This window comes from Dipodomys merriami, unplaced genomic scaffold (genome assembly GCF_024711535.1).
Source record: "Dipodomys merriami isolate MVZ:Mamm:240054 unplaced genomic scaffold, mDipMer1.0.p SCAF_13, whole genome shotgun sequence".
Taxonomy (NCBI): domain Eukaryota; kingdom Metazoa; phylum Chordata; class Mammalia; order Rodentia; family Heteromyidae; genus Dipodomys; species Dipodomys merriami.
The window spans coordinates 41,978,631-42,001,783 of record NW_027202604.1 but is presented as its reverse complement, the minus strand read 5'-3'; the positions used below and the strand labels follow the sequence as shown (position 1 = coordinate 42,001,783).

General features: G+C 63.3%; 1 protein-coding gene across 3 annotated transcripts in view; it reads right to left on the bottom strand.

Annotated features, from left to right (window-relative positions):
* LOC138824876 (selenocysteine-specific elongation factor-like) overlaps window positions 1-23,153 on the bottom strand; it is a 138,822-nt gene that overhangs the window by 61,848 nt on the left and 53,821 nt on the right. For all 3 annotated transcript variants that reach the window (XM_070019297.1, XM_070019299.1, XM_070019298.1), the window contains exons 2-4: window positions 16,308-16,515; window positions 9,097-9,193; window positions 7,053-7,217 (exon numbers count right to left, since the gene is read on the bottom strand). In XM_070019297.1, coding sequence (XP_069875398.1) covers window positions 7,053-7,217; window positions 9,097-9,193; window positions 16,308-16,515 — 470 coding nt within the window. The remainder of the gene's footprint in view (window positions 1-7,052; window positions 7,218-9,096; window positions 9,194-16,307; window positions 16,516-23,153) is intronic.

Genomic DNA, 23,153 nt, shown 5'->3' with positions numbered 1-23,153 from the left:
TCCTGCCCTGCCCTGCTCCTGCCCTGCCCTGCTCCTGCCCTGCCCTGCCCCTGCCCCTGCCCTGCTCCTGCCCTGCCCTGCCCCTGCCCCTGCCCTGCCCCTGCCCTGCTCCTGCCCTGCCCTGCTCCTGCCCTGCCCTGCCCTGCTCCTGTCCTGCCCTGCCCTGCTCCTGTCCTGCCCTGCCCTGCCCTGCTCCTGCCCCTGCCCCGCCCTGCCCCTGTCCTGCCCTGCCCTGCCCTGCTCCTGTCCTGCCCTGCCCTGCCCCTGCCCCTGCACTGCTCTGCACTGCTCTGCCCTGTCCTGCAGAATTCTGCCTGTGTCCCTTGGTGCCCTCAGGAGGGGAGGCCGGCGTCCAGTGCCCAGGACAGCAGCAGGGCTGGCAAGCAGATCATGACCATCATCCTAGAGAATACGCCATGGAGGAGCTGTGCTGCCTGCCTGGGAAGAAGAGCAGGAGACTGTGCGCAGAGGCGGGGAGCACGGAGGAGGAGGAGGAGGAGCACACTGTGCAGAGGCGGGGAGCACGGAGGAGCACACTGCGCAGAGGCGGGGAGCACGGAGGAGGAGGAGGAGCACACTGCGCAGAGGCGGGGAGCACAGAGGAGGAGCACACTGCGCAGAGGCGGGGAGCACGGAGGAGGAGCACACTGCGCAGAGGCGGGGAGCACGGAGGAGGAGGAGGAGCACACTGCGCAGAGGCGGGGAGCACGGAGGAGGAGGAGGAGCACACTGTGCAGAGGCGGGGAGCACGGAGGAGGAGGAGGAGCACACTGCGCAGAGGCGGGGAGCACGGAGGAGGAGGAGGAGCACACTGCGCAGAGGCGGGGAGCACGGAGGAGCACACTGCGCAGAGGCAGGGAGCACGGAGGAGGAGGAGGAGCACACTGTGCAGAGGCGGGGAGCACGGAGGAGGAGGAGGAGGAGCACACTGTGCAGAGGCGGGGAGCACGGAGGAGGAGGAGGAGGAGCACACTGTGCAGAGGCGGGGAGCACGGAGGAGGAGGAGCACACTGTGCAGAGGCGGGGAGCACGGAGGAGGAGGAGCACACTGTGCAGAGGCGGGGAGCACAGAGGAGGAGGAGGAGGAGGAGCACACTGTGCAGAGGCGGGGAGCACGGAGGAGGAGGAGGAGGAGCACACTGCGCAGAGGCGGGGAGCACGGAGGAGGAGCACACTGTGCAGAGGCGGGGAGCACAGAGGAGGAGGAGGAGCACACTGCGCAGAGGCGGGGAGCACGGAGGAGGAGGAGGAGCACACTGCGCAGAGGCGGGGAGCACGGAGGAGGAGGAGGAGCACACTGCGCAGAGGCGGGGAGCACGGAGGAGGAGGAGCACACTGTGCAGAGGCGGGGAGCACAGAGGAGGAGGAGGAGGAGGAGCACACTGTGCAGAGGCGGGGAGCACGGAGGAGGAGGAGGAGGAGCACACTGCGCAGAGGCGGGGAGCACGGAGGAGGAGCACACTGCGCAGAGGCGGGGAGCACGGAGGAGGAGGAGGAGCACACTGCGCAGAGGCGGGGAGCACGGAGGAGGAGGAGCACACTGTGCAGAGGCGGGGAGCACGGAGGAGGAGGAGGAGCACACTGCGCAGAGGCGGGGAGCACGGAGGAGGAGGAGCACACTGTGCAGAGGCGGGGAGCACAGAGGAGGAGGAGGAGGAGGAGCACACTGTGCAGAGGCGGGGAGCACGGAGGAGGAGGAGGAGGAGCACACTGTGCAGAGGCGGGGAGCACGGAGGAGGAGGAGCACACTGTGCAGAGGCGGGGAGCACGGAGGAGGAGGAGCACACTGTGCAGAGGCGGGGAGCACAGAGGAGGAGGAGGAGGAGGAGCACACTGTGCAGAGGTGGGGAGCACGGAGGAGGAGGAGGAGGAGGAGCACACTGTGCAGAGGCGGGGAGCACGGAGGAGGAGGAGCACATTCTGACCTAACCTTGCCCAGAGTCAGCTAATTTGAATACACTAGAAAGCTCAAATAGTAAACAAACAAAAACTAAACAACCATAGAGTTTGAGTGGCTGGAGTTTGTCTTTAAGGAGGAGCGTGTCATATTGGAGCATTTTAGGAAAACCTCAAGTGAAAACAGGCGAGTGTCTGCTTTAATGCAGCGTCCCACCCGCGCTCGCTGGCGACGGGCATCACGAGTCTAACCACCCGCGCTCGCTGGCGACAGGCATCACGAGTCTAACCACCCGCGCTCGCCGGCGACGGGCATCACGAGTCTAACCACCCGCGCTCACCGGCGACGGGCATCACGAGTCTAACCACCCGCGCTCGCCGGCGACGGGCATCACCAGTCTAAGTCTGTGACGCTCACAGCCACGCTCACGGTCTCATATTGCCTCACATCGTAAAGGAAAGAACGATAAACACCCAGTTACGTGGTGTAGGGGTCCGTCCACGCTAAGGAAACAGCTTGCCTTCAGGAAGAGACCAAGAAGGCCGAGGTCGCCGCACCGCAGGCAGAGGGGCCCAGGCGGGGCCAGGCCCCCGACCCCACACTGCCCAAAGCCTTTGGTCACCTTCAGCAGCGCGCCCTGTCCCACAGCGCCCGGTCCCTTTCACTTGTCACTTGTCACTGGGGAAAGACGGCCATCAGCCCCTCCTTCCCGGGATCCAGGACGCAATTCTGTCTTCACAGGGAGAGAGGGAGCACAGCGGCCGTCTCACGAGCGCCCATCCCGGCCCTGGCGTAGCTGTGCGCACAGTAGGGCCCGTCTCACGAGAGCTCATCCCGGCCCTGGCATAGCTGTGCACACAGTAGGGCCAGTCTCACGAGGGCCCATCCCGGGCCCTGGCGTAGCTGTGCGCACAGTAGGGCCCGTCTCACAAGGGCTCATCCCCGGCCCTGGCGTAGCTGTGCGCACAGTAGGGCCCGTCTCACAAGGGCTCATCCCCGGCCCTGGCGTAGCTGTGCGCACAGTAGGGCCCGTCTCACGAGAGCTCATCCCGGCCCTGGCGTAGCTGTGCGCACAGTAGGGCCCGTCTCACGAGGGCCCATCCCGGGCCCTGGCGTAGCTGTGCGCACAGTAGGGCCCGTCTCATGAGGGCCCATCCCGGCCCTGGCGTAGCTGTGCGCACAGTAGGGCCTGTCTCACGAGAGCTCATCCCGGCCCTGGCGTAGCTGTGCGCACAGTAGGGCCTGTCTCACGAGAGCTCATCCCGGCCCTGGCGTAGCTGTGCGCACAGTAGGGCCCGTCTCACGAGGGCCCACCCCGGCCCTGGCGTAGCTGTGCGCACAGTCGGGCCTGCCTCGCGCCTGGCAGGCAGAGGCGTGGTGCCCGTGTGGGTCGAGGGTAGGGACTGTTTGGGGAACTGAACACTTGGCGCAGTCGAGTCGTGGGGGGGAGGCTGAGGGGGGACGTGCGCGGCCGTGCGGGAGCCCGTGTGCCTGGCGGGGGTCGCGTGGCCGGCCCCATGTGGGAGGGGAGGGGACAGGGTGGGGAGGACACGGAGCACAGCGGCCCCACCTCCCACGCGGCCCACCCCAGGCCGGGCCGGCGGGGTGGCCCCACGCGGCCGGGGCCCCGGGGGGCTGGGGGGCCCGGCGTCCTCCCCGGGCGGGAGGCCCCGTGCGCTCTGTCCAGGCAGCCGGCTCCTCAGCCCGCTCCTTCTACCCAGCACCCGCCGCAGGGTCCCCAGCCCTCTGCGAGGACCCGGATCAGACGGCACAGAGGAGCTAGAGACGGGCCTGCGGCCAGAGCTGGAAGACGGTGCGTCTGGGCCCTGAACTCCTGCCCCGAGCTCTGACAGTTTCTGATGTTGCCACCGACGGCCAGCCCCCGTGTGGCCGCCCTCCCCCGAGCACCAGGCCAGGGCCACGGCCACGCTGGCCAGCCGAGGGTCAAGAGAGCCCAGGGCGGGCAGAAAGCCAGCACGCCTCAGGACGTCGGCGTTCCAGCCACCCTGGGTCGCCTGGCAGACAGCAGGCCGCAGGCGGGAGCGAAGGAGAGTCCAAACAGTCAGGCTCGGCGGAGCAGCGCATCAGTGAAACCTGACGGGTCACCACCGTGTCTGGGGAGGGTCCGCGGCCCGCAATGCCGGACAGGCGCCGGCCCATCGAGGCTGGTGGAGGGAAGGGTGAGCGTGGCTCGGGAGGCCGGGCCTCACTCTTGTGACGTGGACTTGGGTGGGAAGTGTGTTGGGACACGCGGGTACCCATGGCCCGCCCAGGCCAGGCCAGCACCAGGCCCGCCTCCTCCCAGCTCCAGTGGCGGGTGCCCCCGGGAGGGGCATGGCCTCCGGCCCTGCGGTCATCCGCTGCTTCCGGTCCTGATCAGAGGGGTGGCAGTGAAGAGAGCAGGCAGCCTGGCCGGCCAACCTGACTGCTGCTCTGCGAGTGTCAGCTGCTCACGCGTGCTCCTCCAACACAGCCACCAACCCCCAACGCAACGCCGAGCGAAGCTGAGATGTCCACCCGAGAACACTTCGCCACGCTCTCATCCACAGCCCATCTGCACTGCCTAACGCTGCCAGGGACAATGGCGGCACAACGGCGCTGCACTCCTGGTTTGGGAGCCGGAGCCCAAATCTGCACCTACGTGGGGTTGGTCCCACGCCCACAGGGCCCATCCCGGGCGACTCCTCCCGGAGGCCCCAGGGCCCAAGCCACAACCACCTCCTCTGTGGACTTCGTGGATCTCCGTGTCCACCTGGACTTTGTGGACCTCTGTGTCCATGTGGACTTCGTGGACCTCCATGCCCGTGTGGACTTCGTGGATCTCCGTGCCCGTGTGGACTTCGTGGATCTCCGTGCCCGTGTGGACTTCGTGGACCTCCGTGACCGTGTGGACTTCGTGGACCTCCGTGACCGTGTGGACTTCGTGGACCTCCGTGTGGACTTCGTGGACCTCCGTGCCCACGTGGAGCTCCGTGTCCATGTGGACTTCGTGGATCTCCGTGCCCATGTGGACTTGGTGGATCTCCGTGCCCGTGTGGACTTCGTGGACCTCTGTGACCGTGTGGACTTCGTGGACCTCCGTGCCCACGTGGACTTCGTGGACCTCTGTGCCCCTGTGGACTTCGTGGACCTCCGTGTCCATGTGGACTTCGTGGATCTCTGTGCCACATGGACATCATGGATTTCCATGCCCATGTGGACTTTGGGCACCTCTGTGGCCACGTGGACCTTGTGGATCTGTCACCCCTTTCTGTTTCTTACCTGGGCACTTGTCCTTGGATTTAGTCACCTTCATCATGTTACAAAGACCCACACAGGTCACATTCTGAGGTTCTGGGTGGAGGCATCATTCAACCTTACTGTAGTTTACCCTCTGGTGCTCAGAACTTCACAGCTGTCCTACATACAAAACATACGTCGCCCTGTCTGCCTTCCCTCCGAGTCCCTCTCACCCAGCCACTACTGTAGGATGCAAGCCTCCTCCAAATACCACTATCTCCACGAGTCCCTGAGCAGGTGTGGGTGGCGCTCTGGGTGTGGTCTGTCTCTGCCACCTGTGGGCCTGGACAAGAAGCAATCTCCCTTCAGACCATATGCAAGACAGCAGAAAGCAAAAACTCCATCCCACAGGGAGGAAGCGGAAGCGGTGCGGAAGGGGTCGGCGGCTCCATGAAGGTTGGGCACCCCGAGGGGCAAATCCTATCAGCTTCCGGGACCTGCAACGTGTGCCCGGCACCCAGCTGCCAACCTCATTCCTCCCCGGAGCCTCTGCCCAGTGCCGCGTCCCCCTCCTTCCCACCACGCCTTCCTCCCAAGCTGCAGAAGTTGGGAGACTCTGAACAAAGCAACAGGAATGCTGCCGGCCCACGGCCTTCCGGCCCCAGCGGCCCCAGCAGCTCTGCCCGGGGCCGGCTCTCCAGACTTCAGCCTGCCGAATCCCACCAGGTCCAAGCCAGCTCCCACAACCCAGAACACGTATCTGTACAGAATGCCACCTAGACCAGTTGGGGCTCGAGTGCGGGCACCCACACCCCTGTGACGCACTCCCGTCGCTGAGAAACCCAACGCGTCCTCCCGCAGTGCCGCGGCGGTGTCACCCGTGAGCCCAGCTGCCTCCACCGGGGTCTCCACCTGCCGGCTCTGGGGCGCGCCAACGCGGGACGGGCCACGGCCTGCGTCCGGGAAGCCTGTGCGGGCTCCTGGGGCCGTGCGTCTCCCCGCCTCTCAGCTTGCAAGCTGGGCGAGCGTGCACCACTGACCCACGCCCGGCCTGGGCTCAAACCCCCAATCCTCCTGCTTTGTTCCTTCAGCCGCTGGAGTATAGACACGCCTACCACACCATAGACACAAAAGGCTTCTCAAGGGCACTGGAGACACCGAGTCAGCCCGGACGTGGCACAAGGCGGCGGCACGCGGTGGGGATGGAGCGCTGTCCCGCGGTCCTCCGAGGGTGGCGGGGCCGGCGGCACAGCCTGGACGCCCCAGAGCGAGCGACTCAGCACTGTCAATCTGTGTTCAATATCAAAGGCCCCCCCCCTTTTTTGTGCCAGTCCTGGGGCTTGAACTCAGGGCCTGGGCACTGTCTCTGAGCTGCTTTGTTTGCTCAAGACTAGGCTCTAACATTTGAGCCACTGTAATACTTCTTTTTGCTCATGTGGTGCTAAGGAATCGAACCCAGGGCCTCATGCATGCAAGGCAAGCGCTCTACCACTGAGCCACCTTCCCAACCCTCAATCTGAAATTCTTCTGGTTAAGAAACATGTATGGTGGGCATGCCTGTGATTACAACATCGGGGAGGCACTGAGGCAGGAGGATGGAAAATTCTAGAACAGCCTAGATAAAGAAATAAAAAGGTACCCCAAATAACCATGCGTATACCTGGTGTCCCTCCAATAGCCAGGCATGCATCTGCCGTACCCCAAATAACCACACACAAGTGCCGCCCCGAGCCCGAGGGCTCACAGAAAGGCACGGTGTCCGTGTCCGCCCTGGTCTCTCGCCCTGCCCTCCAGCTCCGGCACACGGGCCACGAGGGCGTTCTAAAGAGAATTTGAGAATCCAGGAGAGCAGCACTTCTGGGCTGAGATGGGAGGGGGGAGGGGGGAGGGGGGGTGAGCAGGTCCAGAGGTGCAAAGAAGCACCAGAAGAGCTGACCTTGAGGGCAGGGATCTCCACGCTGTCCCCGAGGCTGACGGAGCCCGACAGCACCGTGCCGGTCATCACGGTGCCCTGGCCCTTGATGGAGAAGCAGTGGTCCACAGACATGAGGAACGGGCCCGAGGGGTCTCTCTCAGGGATGGAAATCTGGGATATCAGGACCTAGAGAAGAGAGGTTGCTGCCAGGTCAGAGCAGACCTCCCCCCTGCTGATTCCCAGCTGAGGGGCTGGGGGGGGGGAGCACCCGGGGAGGCCTCCCCGCCCCTCCCCCTCCTCCTCCTCCCCGCCCCTCCCCGTCCTACCCCTCCTCCCACCCGCCCCTCCTCCCCCTCCTCCCGCCCCTCCCCCTCCTCCTCCTCCCCACCCCTCCCCGTCCTACCCCTCCTCCCACCCGCCCCTCCTCCCCTTCCTCCTCTTCCTCCTCCCCCTCCTCCTTCTCTCCCCATCCATCTCATCCTCGGGTATCTGTTGTGGAGCCCGGTGCATGTGCCCCCTGCCCAGGCTTCAGGCCCCACGCAGGACACCGCAGCCCCACACCAGGCATCCGCGGGCAGACCTGCATGCTCACCGCTGGCTCACCTCCCCGTGGCCCTGAACCCTCCGGAAGGGCCGTGTCTACCCAGCTCTGTCCCACCAGGCGCCGCGTGTCCGGCCACTCTGCGCGTCCCAGCGTGCAGCACCGCAGCGGCTGGCACAGCGCCTGAGGGCCGGGGGCCTGGCCGGGCGCCGGGGTGAGAGCTGCGGGCCGCGGCGGGGATCTTCACCCCCACCCCAGGCACCAGCGAGGCAGGGGCAGTCCACGTCTGCCCACGCTGGCCCACACTGGCCTGTGCCGGTCCGTGCCGGCTGGCCCGAGTGGGGCCCGGGGCCTGTGCTGGTCTGTGCTGGCCTGTGCTGGTCTGTGCCTGTCTGTGCCGGTCTGTGCTGGCCTGTACCAGCCTGTGCCTGTCTGTGCCAGTCTGTGCTGGCCTGTGCTGGTCTGTGCGGGCCTGTGCAGATCTGTGCGGGCCAGCCCGAGTGGGGCCCGCGGCCTGTGCCGGTCTGTGCTGGCCTGTGCTGGTCTGTGCCGGCTGGCCGGGGCCTGCGGCCTGTACCGGCCTGTACCAGCCTGTGCCTGTCTGTGCCGGTCTGTGCTGGCCTGTGCCGGCCCGATCGGGGCCCACAGCCCAGTTTCCTCACGTCAGCTCTGCTCGGGCGCTGTCAGAGCTAATCAAGAAACAAACACGCACAAAGGCGCAGCACGCCGCGGCGCTGCTTTGACTTGGTTGTTTTCTGATTTCATAAGGAACAGGCTGTCAGGAAACTATTTGGTAGTGAATGTTACAAAACTTGGTCTTGTGATCACATTTTAAAGTTCAAAACAGGCTTGGTCTGATTTATGTAGCGGCTTTTAAGAGGAATATACAAACATACCTCGTAGCCACATTTTTTGTGGATTTTACTTGAACAGAAACAACTGTGGCAGCTTCTAGGCCTCTGGAGCTGATGCGTAGGCCAGAAAACTCCAGCTCCGGGAGCCGCCAGCCCAGAGGGGCGGCCGGGGCCGGGTGCAGGGGACGGGCTCGGACCCCCGCTTCCCCGCACACTGGCTGGCGGGCCTCTCAGCCTCCCCCGTGACTCGCGGATAAACACCTTAGTGTGGGGCCTGGGACACTGGGTCGGTGTCACAGTCCTGAGCACATGGGACGTCATCTGTGCACGTGACACCCAGGACCCCTGCTCGCCATCACCAGCCCCGAGACCCCCCTCGCCATCACCAGCCCCGAGACCCCCCTCGCCATCACCAGCCCCGAGACCCCCCCTCGCCATCACCAGCCCCGAGACCCCCCTCGCCATCACCAGCCCCGAGACCTCCCTCGCCATCACCAGCCCCGAGACCTCCCTCGCCATCACCAGCCCCGAGACCCCCCTCGCCATCACCAGCCCTGAGACCCCCCCCTCGCCATCACCAGCCCCGAGACCCCCCCTCGCCATCACCAGCCCTGCAAGGCCAGCACTGTCCCCTCCGCCCTCCCCTGGGCAGAGCCTGAGTGGACAGTACCTCGATGAGCTCTGGGATGCCCTGTGGAGCTTCAGTGTCAGGGGCCTCTGGTCCCCCGGGCTTGGCGGCCACAGGCACGACTGGTGCCCCCTGGAACCTGAAAGAGAGCCAGCAACAGCACCGTCACGGAGCGCAGGGCACGGAGCGCAGGGCACGGAGCGCAGGGCACCGACACGGAGCGCAGGGCACGGAGCGCAGGGCACCGACACGGAGCGCAGGGCACCGACACGGAGCGCAGGGCACCGACACGGAGCGCAGGGCACCGTCACAGAGCGCAGGGCACCGACACAGAGCGCAGGGCACCGACACAGAGCGCAGGGCACAGACACGGAGCGCAGGGCACCGTCACGGAGCGCAGGGCACCGACACGGAGCGCAGGGCACGGAGCGCAGGGCACCGTCACAGAGCGCAGGGCCGACACGGAGCGCAGGGCACCGACATGGAGCGCAGGGCACGGAGCGCAGGGCACCGTCACGGAGCGCAGGGCACCGACACGGAGCGCAGGGCACGGAGCGCAGGGCACCGTCACGGAGCGCAGGGCACGGAGCGCAGGGCACCGACACGGAGCGCAGGGCACCGACACGGAGCGCAGGGCACCGACACGGAGCGCAGGGCACGGAGCGCAGGGCACCGACACAGAGCGCAGGGCACGGAGCGCAGGGCACGGAGCGCAGGGCACCGTCACGGAGCGCAGGGCACCGACACGGAGCGCAGGGCACCGACACGGAGCGCAGGGCACAGAGCACAGGGCACCGACACGGAGCGCAGGGCACAGAGCGCAGGGCACCGACACGGAGCGCAGGGCACAGAGCGCAGGGCACCGTCATGGAGCGCAGGACACCGACACGGAGCGCAGGGCACCGTGGGAGGGAGGGGGGTCTGGAGTGCAGGGCACCGTGGGAGGGAGGGGGGTCTGGAGCGCACCCCGCTTGCTCCTTGCCAGGCAGGGACAGGACAGGAGGGACCCGGAGGCCCCGTGGGGAAAGCCCTGGCATGGAGGGCGCTCCTGGTTTTACATCACGCAATGGAGCCTCGGCAGCCTGGCCCTGATCCTGAAGAAAAGATGGCCTTGAAGTTGACAGCACCCAGGTCCCGCGAGGCTCTGGAGGAGAGCCCCGGGCGCACCCCGTGCAGCAGCGCCGCCGGTCCACGTCGGTGCCCTGAGCGAGCAGCAGCAGCCGAGTCCTGGTGCCCCCTGGACCCAGACGGCCGGCTGGACGCAAGCAACTTTGCCAGCACACCAACGGACCAGACGATGAAAAACGGACACAGGCGAATCCTAAGGCCTGGCTCCGTGCAACCGGCTCCACAGGCACCGCAGGTGCCGCTCACAGCGGACGCCCTCTGCGCACGGGCCCCACGCCAAGGGCTCCCGCCCAAGGAAGGCTGAGAGTCCCGGTGTGCACAGCGGGGCTGTAACCGACAGACGGGCGTTCCCGAGTCATGGAGCCCGTGGCACAGACGGGCGCCACGAGGCCGACATTCACCAAGCCCAGGGCCCCCGCAGGCCCCGCGCAGCCTCGGCACCCAATGACAGGGCCGGGCTAGAGAAGAAACGAAGAGATGAAACCGGTAAGCAGCAGACACGGGGCCTGGAAGAAGACGTCTCAAGGGTGACCAGAGGGAAACAGAGAGAGAAGCCCACAGCAGCAACAACCCTGTCTGTACAGCACACGTGGGAGGAAGGACGCTGCCCCGGGATGGACGGACGGACGGACAGACGGACAGGAAACCTGGGAGGAGGACGCTGACCCGGGACAGATGGACGGACAGGCGACCTGAGAGGAGGACGCTGCCCCAGGACGGACAGACGGACAGGCGACCTGGGAGGAAGACGCTGCCCCGAGACGGATGGACGGACAGGTGACCTGAGAGGACGCTGCCCTGGGACGGAAGGATGGACGGATGGACAAGCGACCTGGGAGGCGGATGCTGCCCCGGGAGGCACTGGGGAGACCGTGGGTACATTTTTATCTTCTGTTTTGATTTCTATTGCCACGGATAGATGCTTATGCAAGAGTAATTTTAAATGCCTTCAAAGACAAAGAAATCACAAAGAAAAACGATCAAAAAGTCTGTCTACATAAAAATTAGAAACTTCTGCCTGTCAAAAAAAAAATGGGAATGCACGAACAATAAATGCTGAAGACCTATTTGCAGCACATCTGGTTGGAAAAGGGTTAATAGCTGTGTTCCCACTAATAACACCCCTAACATGTCAGAAAGAAGTGTGAAACTCACAAGAAGCCAAGAGACAAGCATATACTCAAACAAGTGACATACCCTTGCGATCCTAAGGTTTCCAATATGTTTATACCACACGAGTTTACACGTACGTACCAAAGCTAGCTGCTGAATAATAATATGTAGACAATAATAGGGCAATGTTCAACCGAAGATACAAACGTTCACGTCTTTTGATCTAGTTATCTCAGATCTGGGAGACCACCATGAGGTGAAACCTGAAAATACAGCCAAAGCTTAATGATCTACAAAAGTATTCAGCCCAAAAAAGAAAACCCAGTCTAAAGAGCTGAGAAGAGGGCTGGGAAGGTGGCTCAGTGGTAGAGCGCTTGCCTCGTATGCATGAGGCCCTGGGTTCAATTCCTCAGCACCACATAAGCAAAAAGAAAAAAGCCAGAAGTGGCGCTGTGGCTCAAGTGGTAGAGTGTTAGCCTTGAGCTGAAGAGCTGAGGGACAGCGCCCAGGCCCAGAGTTCAAGCTCTATGACTGACCAACAAAAACAACAACAATCCTGAAGAATGAATAGGACAAAGCTAATTAGTGGTATGAAAGATTTAACACCTAAAAACTTCAAAACATTGCTTTAAAAAAACTAGAAAAAAGATGTAAGTGAATGAAAAGTGATTCCATGTCCACGTATGGTAAGATGTCCCACGGCAAAGATGTCACTGCCACCAAACACACCCACAGACTCCAGACTCCGCACAGTGCTGATCCGCTCCTAACCAACCCAGACCCCAGACAATCCCCATCAACATTCCTACATCACTTAGCAGAAATGGAAACACACACCTCAAATGCGTGGGATTGTAAGTACCCAAAACCATCGTGGACAAATCAGAAGTGAGAACCCTACTTCCTGAACCCAAACCCCCGAGTCTCGGTCCTGACAGACACACAGACTGGGATGACGGACTAGAAACAGACACACAGCTGGATGGGTGCGGGTGCCAGATGCAAGACTGACAGCTACACACAAGAGAATGCCCCCGAGCTCCTACCTCACACACACACACACACACACACACACACACACACACACACACACACACACAGAGCTCCTACCTTGCACACACACACACACACAGCTCCTACCTCACACACACACACACACACACCACACACACACACAGCTCCTACCTCACACACACACACACAGCTCCTACCTCACACACACACACACAGCTCCTACCTCGCACACACACACACACACACACACAGCTCCTACCTCACACACACACACACAGCTCCTACCTCCCACACACACACACAGCTCCTACCTCCCACACACACACACACACACACACACACACAGCTCCTACCTCACACACACACACACACACAGTTCCTACCTCACACACACACACACACACACACACACACACACACACAGCTCACACGGTCCAAGCTTAATCTTAAAAGCTAAAACTATAAATTGGAAAGACACACAGTAGAAAAGTTATTCAGGACACTGGATTTGGCAACGACTTCACAGACATGATTCCAAAACAGCGGCCACAAAAAACCAGGTAAGATTTAGAATTTTCACTTATTGAAACAGACTATCAAGAACTAAAGAGTACAAAAAAAAAGTTTTAACCCAAAACTGCAGCAGCCGCTCTCTGAGGACGTGCAGCCCGAGCCTCCACTCTCCAAGTTCTTTCAATTGTTCTCTGGATAGAAAAATACGTTTTATGTTTTTCAGGTTTTGATAAGTGTGTGGTTCACTTTTTCTAGATAAAAATGTTCTTCGCATTTAAAAAAATGCACTTGATGAGGAACTCAGCTGTCAGGAAAGTTCGGCCGCGTGGACAGATCCGGAGGTGGCACCCCAGGGCCTCGGGCCCCGCTGGTCCCGGGCAGGGCCCTCTCCTGCCAGCGCTGAGGACGGCGGACTGCTCTGATAAAGTCCACGATCTGACCTAGCGTTCACTGAAGTAATAGTATCAATCTAAACGTGCAAGTGAGGATTTTCCGTCAACGTAACTAACCAGTGTTTGAGTATGACTTCACCTCGGAGAGCACGCCAGGCCTGCTTCCCGCAGTGAGTGGTTCTGACACCCACCGTGCTTTGAGGTGGGGTCCACGAGGCCTGCTCTCTCCTTCCTGGCAAGTAAATAAAACAGCAGGCGTCAAATAACTTACTAAAAGAAGGCCCAATGTTTTATCTTCCTTTTTACAGTCTCCTATCCACTTCCGTGGGGAACAACAAAGTCTGAATTCTTATGCAACACTTATCTAAATGTGTCGATTTTATCGGATTGATGAATTTTGCAAACAAAAGGCAGGCCAGGAATCTTTTATGACACATTTGGTCCATTCACAGTCTGGGGCTTTAATTTAACCAACTTGAGAATTCTGGGGGAGACCTGCAGGTGTTGATTCTGAAAAAAACCATATCATAACTGGGAAGGCCAATCAATCTTTATGACAGAGCGGCACGCAGGATATTGTGCCGGCTGCAGAGCAGCAGGCAGCGGGGGACCGTCTCCCCGTGACCGCTGCTCAGGGTGGATCGGGGGGCCCGTCTCCCCGTGACCGCTGCTCAGGATGGATCGGGGGCCCGTCTCCCCGTGACCGCTGCTCAGGATGGATCGAGGGGCCCGTCTCCCCGTGACGGCTGCTCCGTGTGGATCGGGGGGCCCGTCTCCCCGTGACGGCTGCTCAGGGTGGATCGGGGGGCCCGTCTCCCCGTGACGGCTGCTCAGGGTGGATCGGGGGGCCCGTCTCCCCGTGACGGCTGCTCCGTGTGGATCGGGGGGCCCATCTCCCCGTGACGGCTGCTCAGGGTGGATCGGGGGCCCGTCTCCCCGTGACCGCTGCTCAGGGTGGATCGGGGGGCCCATCTCCCCGTGACCGCTGCTCAGGGTGGATCGGGGGCCCATCTCCCCATGACCGCTGCTCCGTGTGGATCGGGGGGCCCGTCTCCCCGTGACGGCTGCTCCGTGTGGATCGGGGGGGCCCGTCTCCCCGTGACGGCTGCTCCGTGTGGATCGGGGGGGCCCGTCTCCCTGTGACTGCTGCTCAGGGTGGATCGGGGGCCCGTCTCCCCGTGACTGCTGCTCAGGGTGGATCGGGGGCCCGTCTCCCCGTGACGGCTGCTCAGGGTGGATCGGGGGGCCCGTCTCCCCATGACCGCTGCTCAGGATGGATCGGGGGCCCGTCTCCCCGTGACCGCTGCTCAGGATGGATCGGGGGGCCCGTCTCCCTGTGACTGCTGCTCAGGGTGGATCGGGGGCCCGTCTCCCCGTGACCGCTGCTCAGGGTGGATCGGGGGCCCGTCTCCCCATGATGGCTGCTCAGGGTGGATCGGGGGGCCCGTCTCCCCGTGACGGCTGCTCCGTGTGGATCGGGGGGCCCGTCTCCCCGTGACGGCTGCTCCGTGTGGATCGGGGCCCGGCCGGAAGTGGGAGAGAGCAGCGTCCTCGTCTTTTCAAGCACACCAGAGTCGTCATCCTGGGCTGGGCCGCGGGTCCCACACCCTGCCCCTGCACACCCGGCCTGGCAGCGCCACGCCCTCCTGCCCTGGCCAACGCCGGGCCCGCGCCCAGCTCGGCCAGCGCCCCGCTGCCCCGCAGAATCAGACCACAGACGATGATGGTGCAGGCCGCCGCCGCCGCCGCCGCCGCCTGTTTGGCTTTCAGGCTCTGGCTTCACCTCCCCCCCGCTGCCTGGGACCCGACCCGGCAGCCTGTCTGCTGCAGCCGGCCAGCCACCCTGCACAGACCCCAGGGACGCCGTGCCCCAAGGTGGGACAGGGCGGTGGCGGGCCCCACCGGCCTCCTCAGCAGCACCTGTCAGTGACGCGGCTCACCGCCGCCGGCACCCGCCCCAAGTGGGCATCACGGCTCTGGTCTCCCTGGCACGGGGCCTGGCTGAGACGCCGGCCGTGGCCAGCGTGCACCACGGCAGGCCCAGCCTTCCACACAGGGACGGCCCCGAGGCCTCAAACGCCGGGACACAGGCCGGCGTCAGGACACGGGACCGCGGGGTGCCGTGGCGGGACGGTGCCCGGAGACAACGGCAGCAACACCAAGCTCTGCTCCGCGTCTGTGGCACCAGACAGCTTTGATACAGAGCAGGGAGGGGAGCCTGCCAGCCGCGTGGACGAGGAGCAGCTCAGACAGACGCCCCTGACCCGGGACACACGGACACCTCACACCCAGACACCCCTGACCCGGGACACACGGACACCTCACACCCAGACACCCCTGACCCGGGACACACGGACACCTCACACCCGGACACCCCTGACCCGGGACACACGGACACCTCACACCCGGACACCCCTGACCCGGGACACACGGACACCTCACACCTGGATACCGCTGACCCATGCGGATAAGGAGCACCTCACACATGGACACGGCTGACCCGGGACACACGGACACCTCACACCTGGACACCCCTGACCCGGGACACACGGACACCTCACATCCAGACACCCCTGACCCGGGACACACGGACACCTCACACCCAGACACCCCTGACCCGGGACACACGGACACCTCACACCCGGACACCCCTGACCCGGGACACACGGACACCTCACATCCAGACACCCCTGACCCGGGACACACGGACACCTCACACCCAGACACCGCTGACCCATGCGGATGAGGAGCACCTCACACATGGACACGGCTGACCCGTGACACACGGACACCTCACACCCAGACACCCCTGACCCGGGACACACGGACACCTCACACCCGGACACCGCTGACCCATGCGGATGAGGAGCACCTCACACACGGACACGGCTGACCCGGGACACACACATGGACACCCCTGACCCGGGACACACATGGACACGGCTGACCCGGGACACACATGGACACGGCTGACCCGGGACACACATGGACACGGCTGACCCGGGACACACATGGACACGGCTGACCCGGGACACACATGGACACGGCTGACCCGGGACACACATGGACGCCTCCTCACAGGGCAGCACTCACTTGGTGCCCTCCAGCGTCTTCTGCATCCGCTTGGTCATCCTGTCGATGGCCGCCTGCCTCTTGCCCTCGGCCAGAAGGTCCACCTTGTTAAGCACCACGACCAGCTTCTGGCAGGCGATCTGGCCGATCACCAGGCACTCCGCAGACTGCGTCTGCATGCCCTTGGTGACGTCGATGACCAGCATCATGAGGTCGATGATCTGAGCCCCTGTGGGAGACGGCAGAGGTCAGAGGCTGCTACCTCCCAGGCAGGGGGGCGGGGAAGGGCCAGCCCATGAGGGGCTGCGGCCTGGTCTAGGACTGGGCCCGCCCGCGTCACTGAGCCACGGACACATCTGGAGAGCGGAGGACACGAAGGCCCCCGGCAGAGCGCGCCGGCTGCCCAGGCAGGGCCGAGGCGTGCCGACGCCACACGCACCTGCCCCCGGTGCGGCTCTGTGAAGGCCCAGACTCCTGCGCTAACTCACGCGGGAGGGCACGCGGGGTCTTCACCAAGCTGGGGGCAGCTACCCTCTGTGAAGGGCTGCGTGGCCCCCATTCCTCCTGTCCTCCCAGCTCCTCTGTGGAGCCCTGCTTCCGCTGTCCTGACCCGCCCTGATGCCCAGCGTGAGCCCCGCCCCACCACCAGCCCCCCGATGCCCAGCGTGAGCCCCGCCCCACCACCAGCCCCCCGATGCCCAGCGTGAGCCCCGCCCCACCACCAGCCCCCCGATGCCCAGCGTGAGCCCCACCCCACCACCAGCCCCCCGATGCCCAGCTATGAGCCCCGCCCCACCACCAGCCCCCCGATGCCCAGCGTGAGCCCCGCCCCACCACCAGCCCCCCGATGCCCAGCGTGAGCCCCGCCCCACCACCAGCCCCCCATGCCCAGCGTGAGCCCCACCCCACCACCAGCCCCCCATGCCCAGCGTGAGCCCCACCCCACCACCAGCCCCCCGATGCCCAGCGTGAGCCCCGCCCCACCACCAGCCCCCCATGCCCAGCGTGAGCCCCACCCCACCACCAGCCCCCCATGCCCAGCGTGAGCCCTGCCCCACCACCAGCCCCCCGATGCCCAGCGTGAGCCCCGCCCCACCACCAGCCCCCCGATGCCCAGCTGTGAGCCCTGCCCCACCACCAGCCCCCCGATGCCCAGCATGAGCCCCGCCCCACCACAAGCTCAGCAGCAGGGAGAACAGGACGCCAGGGGCCCTGTCAGGGCACACAGGAGCAAGGGAAGACAGGAGGGGGAAAACAAGGCAGAAGGGGGAGAGGTGAAGAGCATGAGGGAGGAGCGTGAGGGAGGAGCGTGAGGGAGGAGGGTGAGGGAGGAGGGTGAGGGAGGAGGGTGAGGGAGGAGCGTGAGGGAGGAGGGTGAGGGAGGAGGGTGAGGGAGGAGCGTGAGGGAGGAGCGTGAGGGAGGAGGGTGAGGGAGGAGCGTGAGGGAGGAGCGTGAGGGAGGAGCGTGAGGGAGGAGGGTGAGGGAGGAGCGTGAGGGAGGAGGGTGAGGGAGGAGCGTGAGGGAGGAGGGTGAGGGAGGAGGGTGAGGGAGGAGCGTGAGGGAGGAGGGTGAGGGAGGAGGGTGAGGGAGGAGGGTGAGGGAGGAGCGTGAGGGAGGAGGGTGAGGGAGGAGGGTGAGGGAGGAGGGTGAGGGAGGAGGGTGAGGGAGGAGGGTGAGGGAGGAGCGTGAGGGAGGAGGGTGAGGGAGGAGGGTGAGGGAGGAGCGTGAGGGAGGAGGGTGAGGGAGGAGGGTGAGGGAGGAGGGTGAGGGAGGAGCGTGAGGGAGGAGGGTGAGGGAGGAGCGTGAGGGAGGAGGGTGAGGGAGGAGGGTGAGGGAGGAGCGTGAGGGAGGAGGGTGAGGGAGGAGGGTGAGGGAGGAGGGTGAGGGAGGAGCGTGAGGGAGGAGGGTGAGGGAGGAGCGTGAGGGAGGAGGGTGAGGGAGGAGCGTGAGGGAGGAGGGTGAGGGAGGAGGGTGAGGGAGGAGGGTGAGGGAGGAGGGTGAGGGAGGAGGGTGAGGGAAGGGCCCAGCGGGAGGCCTCGGCCGTGGGCTGCCGATGTGCCACCGGCTAGCTGACCCGTCCCGCACTGCCTGCCACTCGTGCACGGCCCAGCAGCTGGCCACAAAGGGTGCTAAGACCCGGGACACTGTCCACTCCTCAGAGGCCTCCTGGTCACTGCCGAGTCTCGGGGAAGCGGCCCGCGTGTGCCCGGCCTCCGCGGCCCAGCCAGGGCCAGCACAGGGCAGCGCCCACCGCGGGCCTCCGCCCCCGCCGAGGGAGGGGCCCCGACGGCGCTGCCCACGGGGAGCTGCGCGTCCCCGCAGAGGTGAGCGCAGACAGGACCGCGCCCGTCCGCGGGACGGACGTGTGCCCAGATCTGGGGGACGGCACCGAGGCCGCAGGCAGGCGCTCCGGCCTCCACAGCCTCAGCGGGTCCGCGTGGCGCGCTGCCAATTTGGGAAAATCGTCGTCATGCACGTGAGTGTTGACCAGCCACGTTTACATGCACGTGAGCTGCACTGCGGCGGACATTTGGCTGCCAAAGTTGTAGTGACACGATGTCCAGGGTGGAGGTGAAGGCTGAACGGGACCCGCCGTCCACCGAAGGGGCCTTCGTGGCCCACCACGCGGCTGGGCGAGGGGGAGCACAGGGCTGGGCTGAAGGCAGCAGCAGAGTGCGTGTCTGCGGTGTGTGCTCGAGGAGGAGGTGTTCGACTCAGGGGAGGGAATAGAAAACCCCTCACTCTACGTTCTTTTCTCCTTTTCAAGCAGGAGTGTGCACAATCCACACCGAAATGCAGGATTACGCTGGTTGGTGGTGATGGAGATTGTGGTGGTTGTGGGGTCTGGGTCTGGGCACTGAGCTTTGCTTGAGGCTAGCGCTCTACCACTTGAGCCACAGCGCCACTTGTGGTTTTCTGGCGATTAACTGGAGATACGAGTTTCATGGACTTTCCTTCCCGGGCTGGCTTTGAACCGCGATCCTCAGATCTCAGCCTCCTGAGTAGCTGGGATGACAGGCGTCATACACCTGTGCTCCCAATGGGCCCGGCTGCCTCCGGTCTTCTCTCCCCCCGACTCCACCTCCCTCCACACAGGGCCCCAGGCTGGACTAGGCCTGTCGGGCCCGGGCCCTCCTCAGCCCTCCCCCGCCCCCGGGAGCTCACCGTGGACCCTGCGCAGCTTCACAAACCCTGGTGAGGTGCGCTCCCCTCCTCCACGTGACCAGGATCCTACACCTTTCCCCCAGATCCAATCTCCTCCTCAGCCCAGCCGGGCTGAGCCCGCGCCCCTGCACCGGCCCTTCCGCTGGCTGGGCTCCAGAAACAGTCGGCAGACTCCCTCGGCCCCATCCAGCCTCGACAAGCCGCCTTTGTGCAGCGGCACACAGCTCTGCCCCTGCAGTCCCTGTGCGCGGTCAGCGCCAGGGACTTCTAAGGGACAGGGTCAGGGTGCCCCGTCTGCCGCGCTGAGAATCCAGCACCGCGGGAAGCGGGGTCAGCGGCCATCCTCCGCCGCCGCCACCACCGCCCAGTGCCTCCTGCTCCTTCATCACAGGAAGTACACGACTGGTCCGTGCTGTCCTTCCCAGACCCCCAGCGCCCCCAGGACGAGTCCAACGCGGTCCTCCACCGTTCCCAGAGAGCAGAGAGGAAGTCACTCTGAGACCAGAGGGGCCGAGCGAGCGGCGGGGCACGCTGACAAAGGGCCCTCTGTGCCGCCAGCCATCAGGGCTTTTCATCTGGTTGTCTGACTGCAGAATCCTTGAAAGCGTCGCCGAGTAATTATAACAGGGTTAAAGTTTCCCAGCACTTGAAGAAATTACAATTTCTAATTCTGCAGATGATGTATCTTAAATCATTTTAAAAATACAAATAGCGAGAAGGTCACAGAGGTCAACATTTAACCAAGTCTAGTTATCTGTAAGAATTTCCCTCTGGGACTGATGGAAACCACTAAGTTGAGAAAAAAATCCAACTAAAGAAAAAAAATCACATAAAACTTTAAACGTACTTCAGCAACTATAAATCAGATTTTTTTTTTTAAAAAAAAGCTACATGGTAGACTACGCAACTAGCAAGCACAAAGCTCTAAGTTCAAATCCCATTACTGCCTTCCCCCAAAAGAAAAAGAATCAACGGCTACCGGCCTTCTACGACGGGAAGAGAATATCGAATTTCAGTGAAGAGCCCTCCCCAGCACGGGGGCCTGGTGAGTGCTTCCCGAATCACACTAACGCCACCAAAGAGACACTTTCCACCCACGACTGCTAAGGTGTCGGGTGAACAAGTGCCATCATCGGCAATCACCAACGACAGTGGCGCTCCCAGGTGACACTGAGCCCGTGCGACCGCGCCCAGCCGCTGTCCTGTGTACCACAGACCGCGCTGTGCCGTGCGGCAGGGGGCCCGGGGGACCGTGTGCACCGTGGTCTGCCTCCCACGGCCGCTGCCATCTGACACACAGGCTTGAGAGGAACAGCGGCCACATCAAGGTCCAGAGCAAGGACCTGGCAGGGCTGGAGAGCAGACCCAGACGTCCCCTCCAACGCCCACATCATGACCAGCTGATGTCCCCCATGCCCACATCGCCAACCAGCCACGTCCCCTCCAATGCCCACATCATGACCAGCTGATGTCCACATCGCTGACCAGCCACGTCCCCTCCAATGCCCACGCCATGACCAGCCACGTCCCCTCCAATGCCCACATCATGACCAGCCACGTCCCCTCCCATGCCCACATCATGACCAGCTGATGTCCCCCATGTCCACATCGCTGACCAGTCACGTCCAGTCCAGAACCAAACAATGATCCCATGTCTATGCAAGCCCGTGGGTCTCCGAGGCAGCAGAGGCCGGTGCAGAGAGCCCATCAGGACCCAAACACAGGCCCAGCCGGGCAGAGGTCCGAGGGGCCTCGCCAGCCCCCAGGCCCCCACTACTGCTGCCACTCTGGTTCATCACCCAGCACATGCCGGTCCCCCGCTTTGTGGGTCACAACACATTAAATAACTTCCCAAGCCACCCACACACCAGCAAGAAGGCAGGGCTGGCCAGACCACAGCCCGCGCTGCAGCTGTCCGAGCCTGCGTCTAGGGATCCAGCCTGTACTGGGTGCCGGGTGCCGGCCAGCCAGAGGCTCCTGGCTTGGGGTTCTCTCGCATCCCCCCAAGGACAAATCTGGGGTCTGGGCTTGCACAACAGCCAGCAGCCCAGCAGGGTTAGAAGCAGGACTGTCTGGATTCACGTGCTCTGCACTTCCTCCTGGCTGGAGCCTGCCTCCCCGGCCCCCAGACCCAGGCGCGCGCAGAGCAGGTGGCCGGGCAGGGGCTGGCTGCCGGCGGCCGGGGGGCCCACGTGCCGCCCCCCAGGCCTGGGCCGGGGAACAATGGCAGCGTGTCAGCAGCGGGTGGGAGGAACAACAAAGAGAGGCCGTTTGGAAGATCAAGGGAAAAAATAAACAGCCGGGACAAGACAGCAGACAAACAGAGGTGCTGGAGCCCTGCCAAAGCAGGACGGAGGCAGGCGAGGCCGGGAGCCCAGAGCGGGGAGCGGCCGCGGGCGGGAGGCAGACACACCACAGCGCAACCCGGGCCGCCACACCAGGCGGCCCGCAGGCAAACATCAAGTTGAACCAACCTCTCGTGCGAGCCGAAGTGAGTTCCAAACAAACACGAAACCATAAAACTGAAAGAGCTCTAGAAGAAAGGGTGTGGAAAAAAAATGTTATGGCCCTGGGGGCGGGGGGTTCCCGGCATGACCATGCCGCACCCGACCTGGGGCTTGAACTCAGGGCCTGGGCGCCGTCCCTGCCTGAGGAGATCACTCTACCACTTGGGCCACAGATCCACTTTTGGCTCTTTGGTGGTCAGCTGGAGTTGAGTTGGCTTTCAATCAGGATCCTGAGATCTCAACTACCAGAATAGCAAGAATTACAGGTGTGAGCCACCAGTGCCCTGCTCAAACGTTACAGCTTTCAGAGTAACATATGGGGCTGGGAAGGTGGCTCAGTGGTAGAGCGCTGCACCACATAAGCAGAAAAAAAAACAGAAGTGGTGCTGTGGCTTGAGTGGTAGAGCGCTAGCCTTGAGCTGAAGAGCTGAGGGACGGCGCCCAGGCCCAGAGTTTAGCCCCCATGACCAAGAAAAAAAAAAAAAGAGAGAAAGAGAGTAACATATACCTAGTGTGATACAAAAGCTAGAAACAAAAGGAACACCACACACTTAAAAACATAAAAATCAGCCGGTGCTGGCGGCTCACCCCTGTAATCCTGGCTACTCAGGCAGCTGAGATCCTCAGCTCTCCACGCAAAGCCAATCTGTGCTGGAAATTCTACGAGACTCTGTTTGTTATTGGTTGTGGGGCTTGAACTCAGGGCCTGGGTGCTGCCCCTGAGCCTCTTTGTGCCACTTCCTCTAAGAGACTCCAAATTAACCACAAAAAGCTGGAAGTACAGCTGTGAGACTCAAGAGGTGGAGCACTGGTCTTGAACACACAAAAAGCTGAGGACAGTACCTAAGACCTGAGTTCAAGCCCCAGGACCACACAAACAAACAGCATAAAAATCAAACAAATGTGCATGGGGGAAAAAAGACAAAATCTGAAGGTGGAGAAAGTGGGCTAAAGGCTCCACACTCACAAGGCAGTGGTGGAGCTGGCAGTCAGCAGCCAGCAGGGCCTTCCCGGACCCCAGCGTCAGAGACATCCCTGCCTGTTGACATCAGTGAGGTAAAGCAAGAGGCAACTCCTAAACACGAGCGTGCCAGGGTCCCGGGAGACGCCGGAGGGGGAGAGCCCAGGGTCCCGGGAGAGGCCGGAGGGGGAGAGCCCAGGGTCCCGAGACGCCAGAGGGGGAGAGCCCAGGGT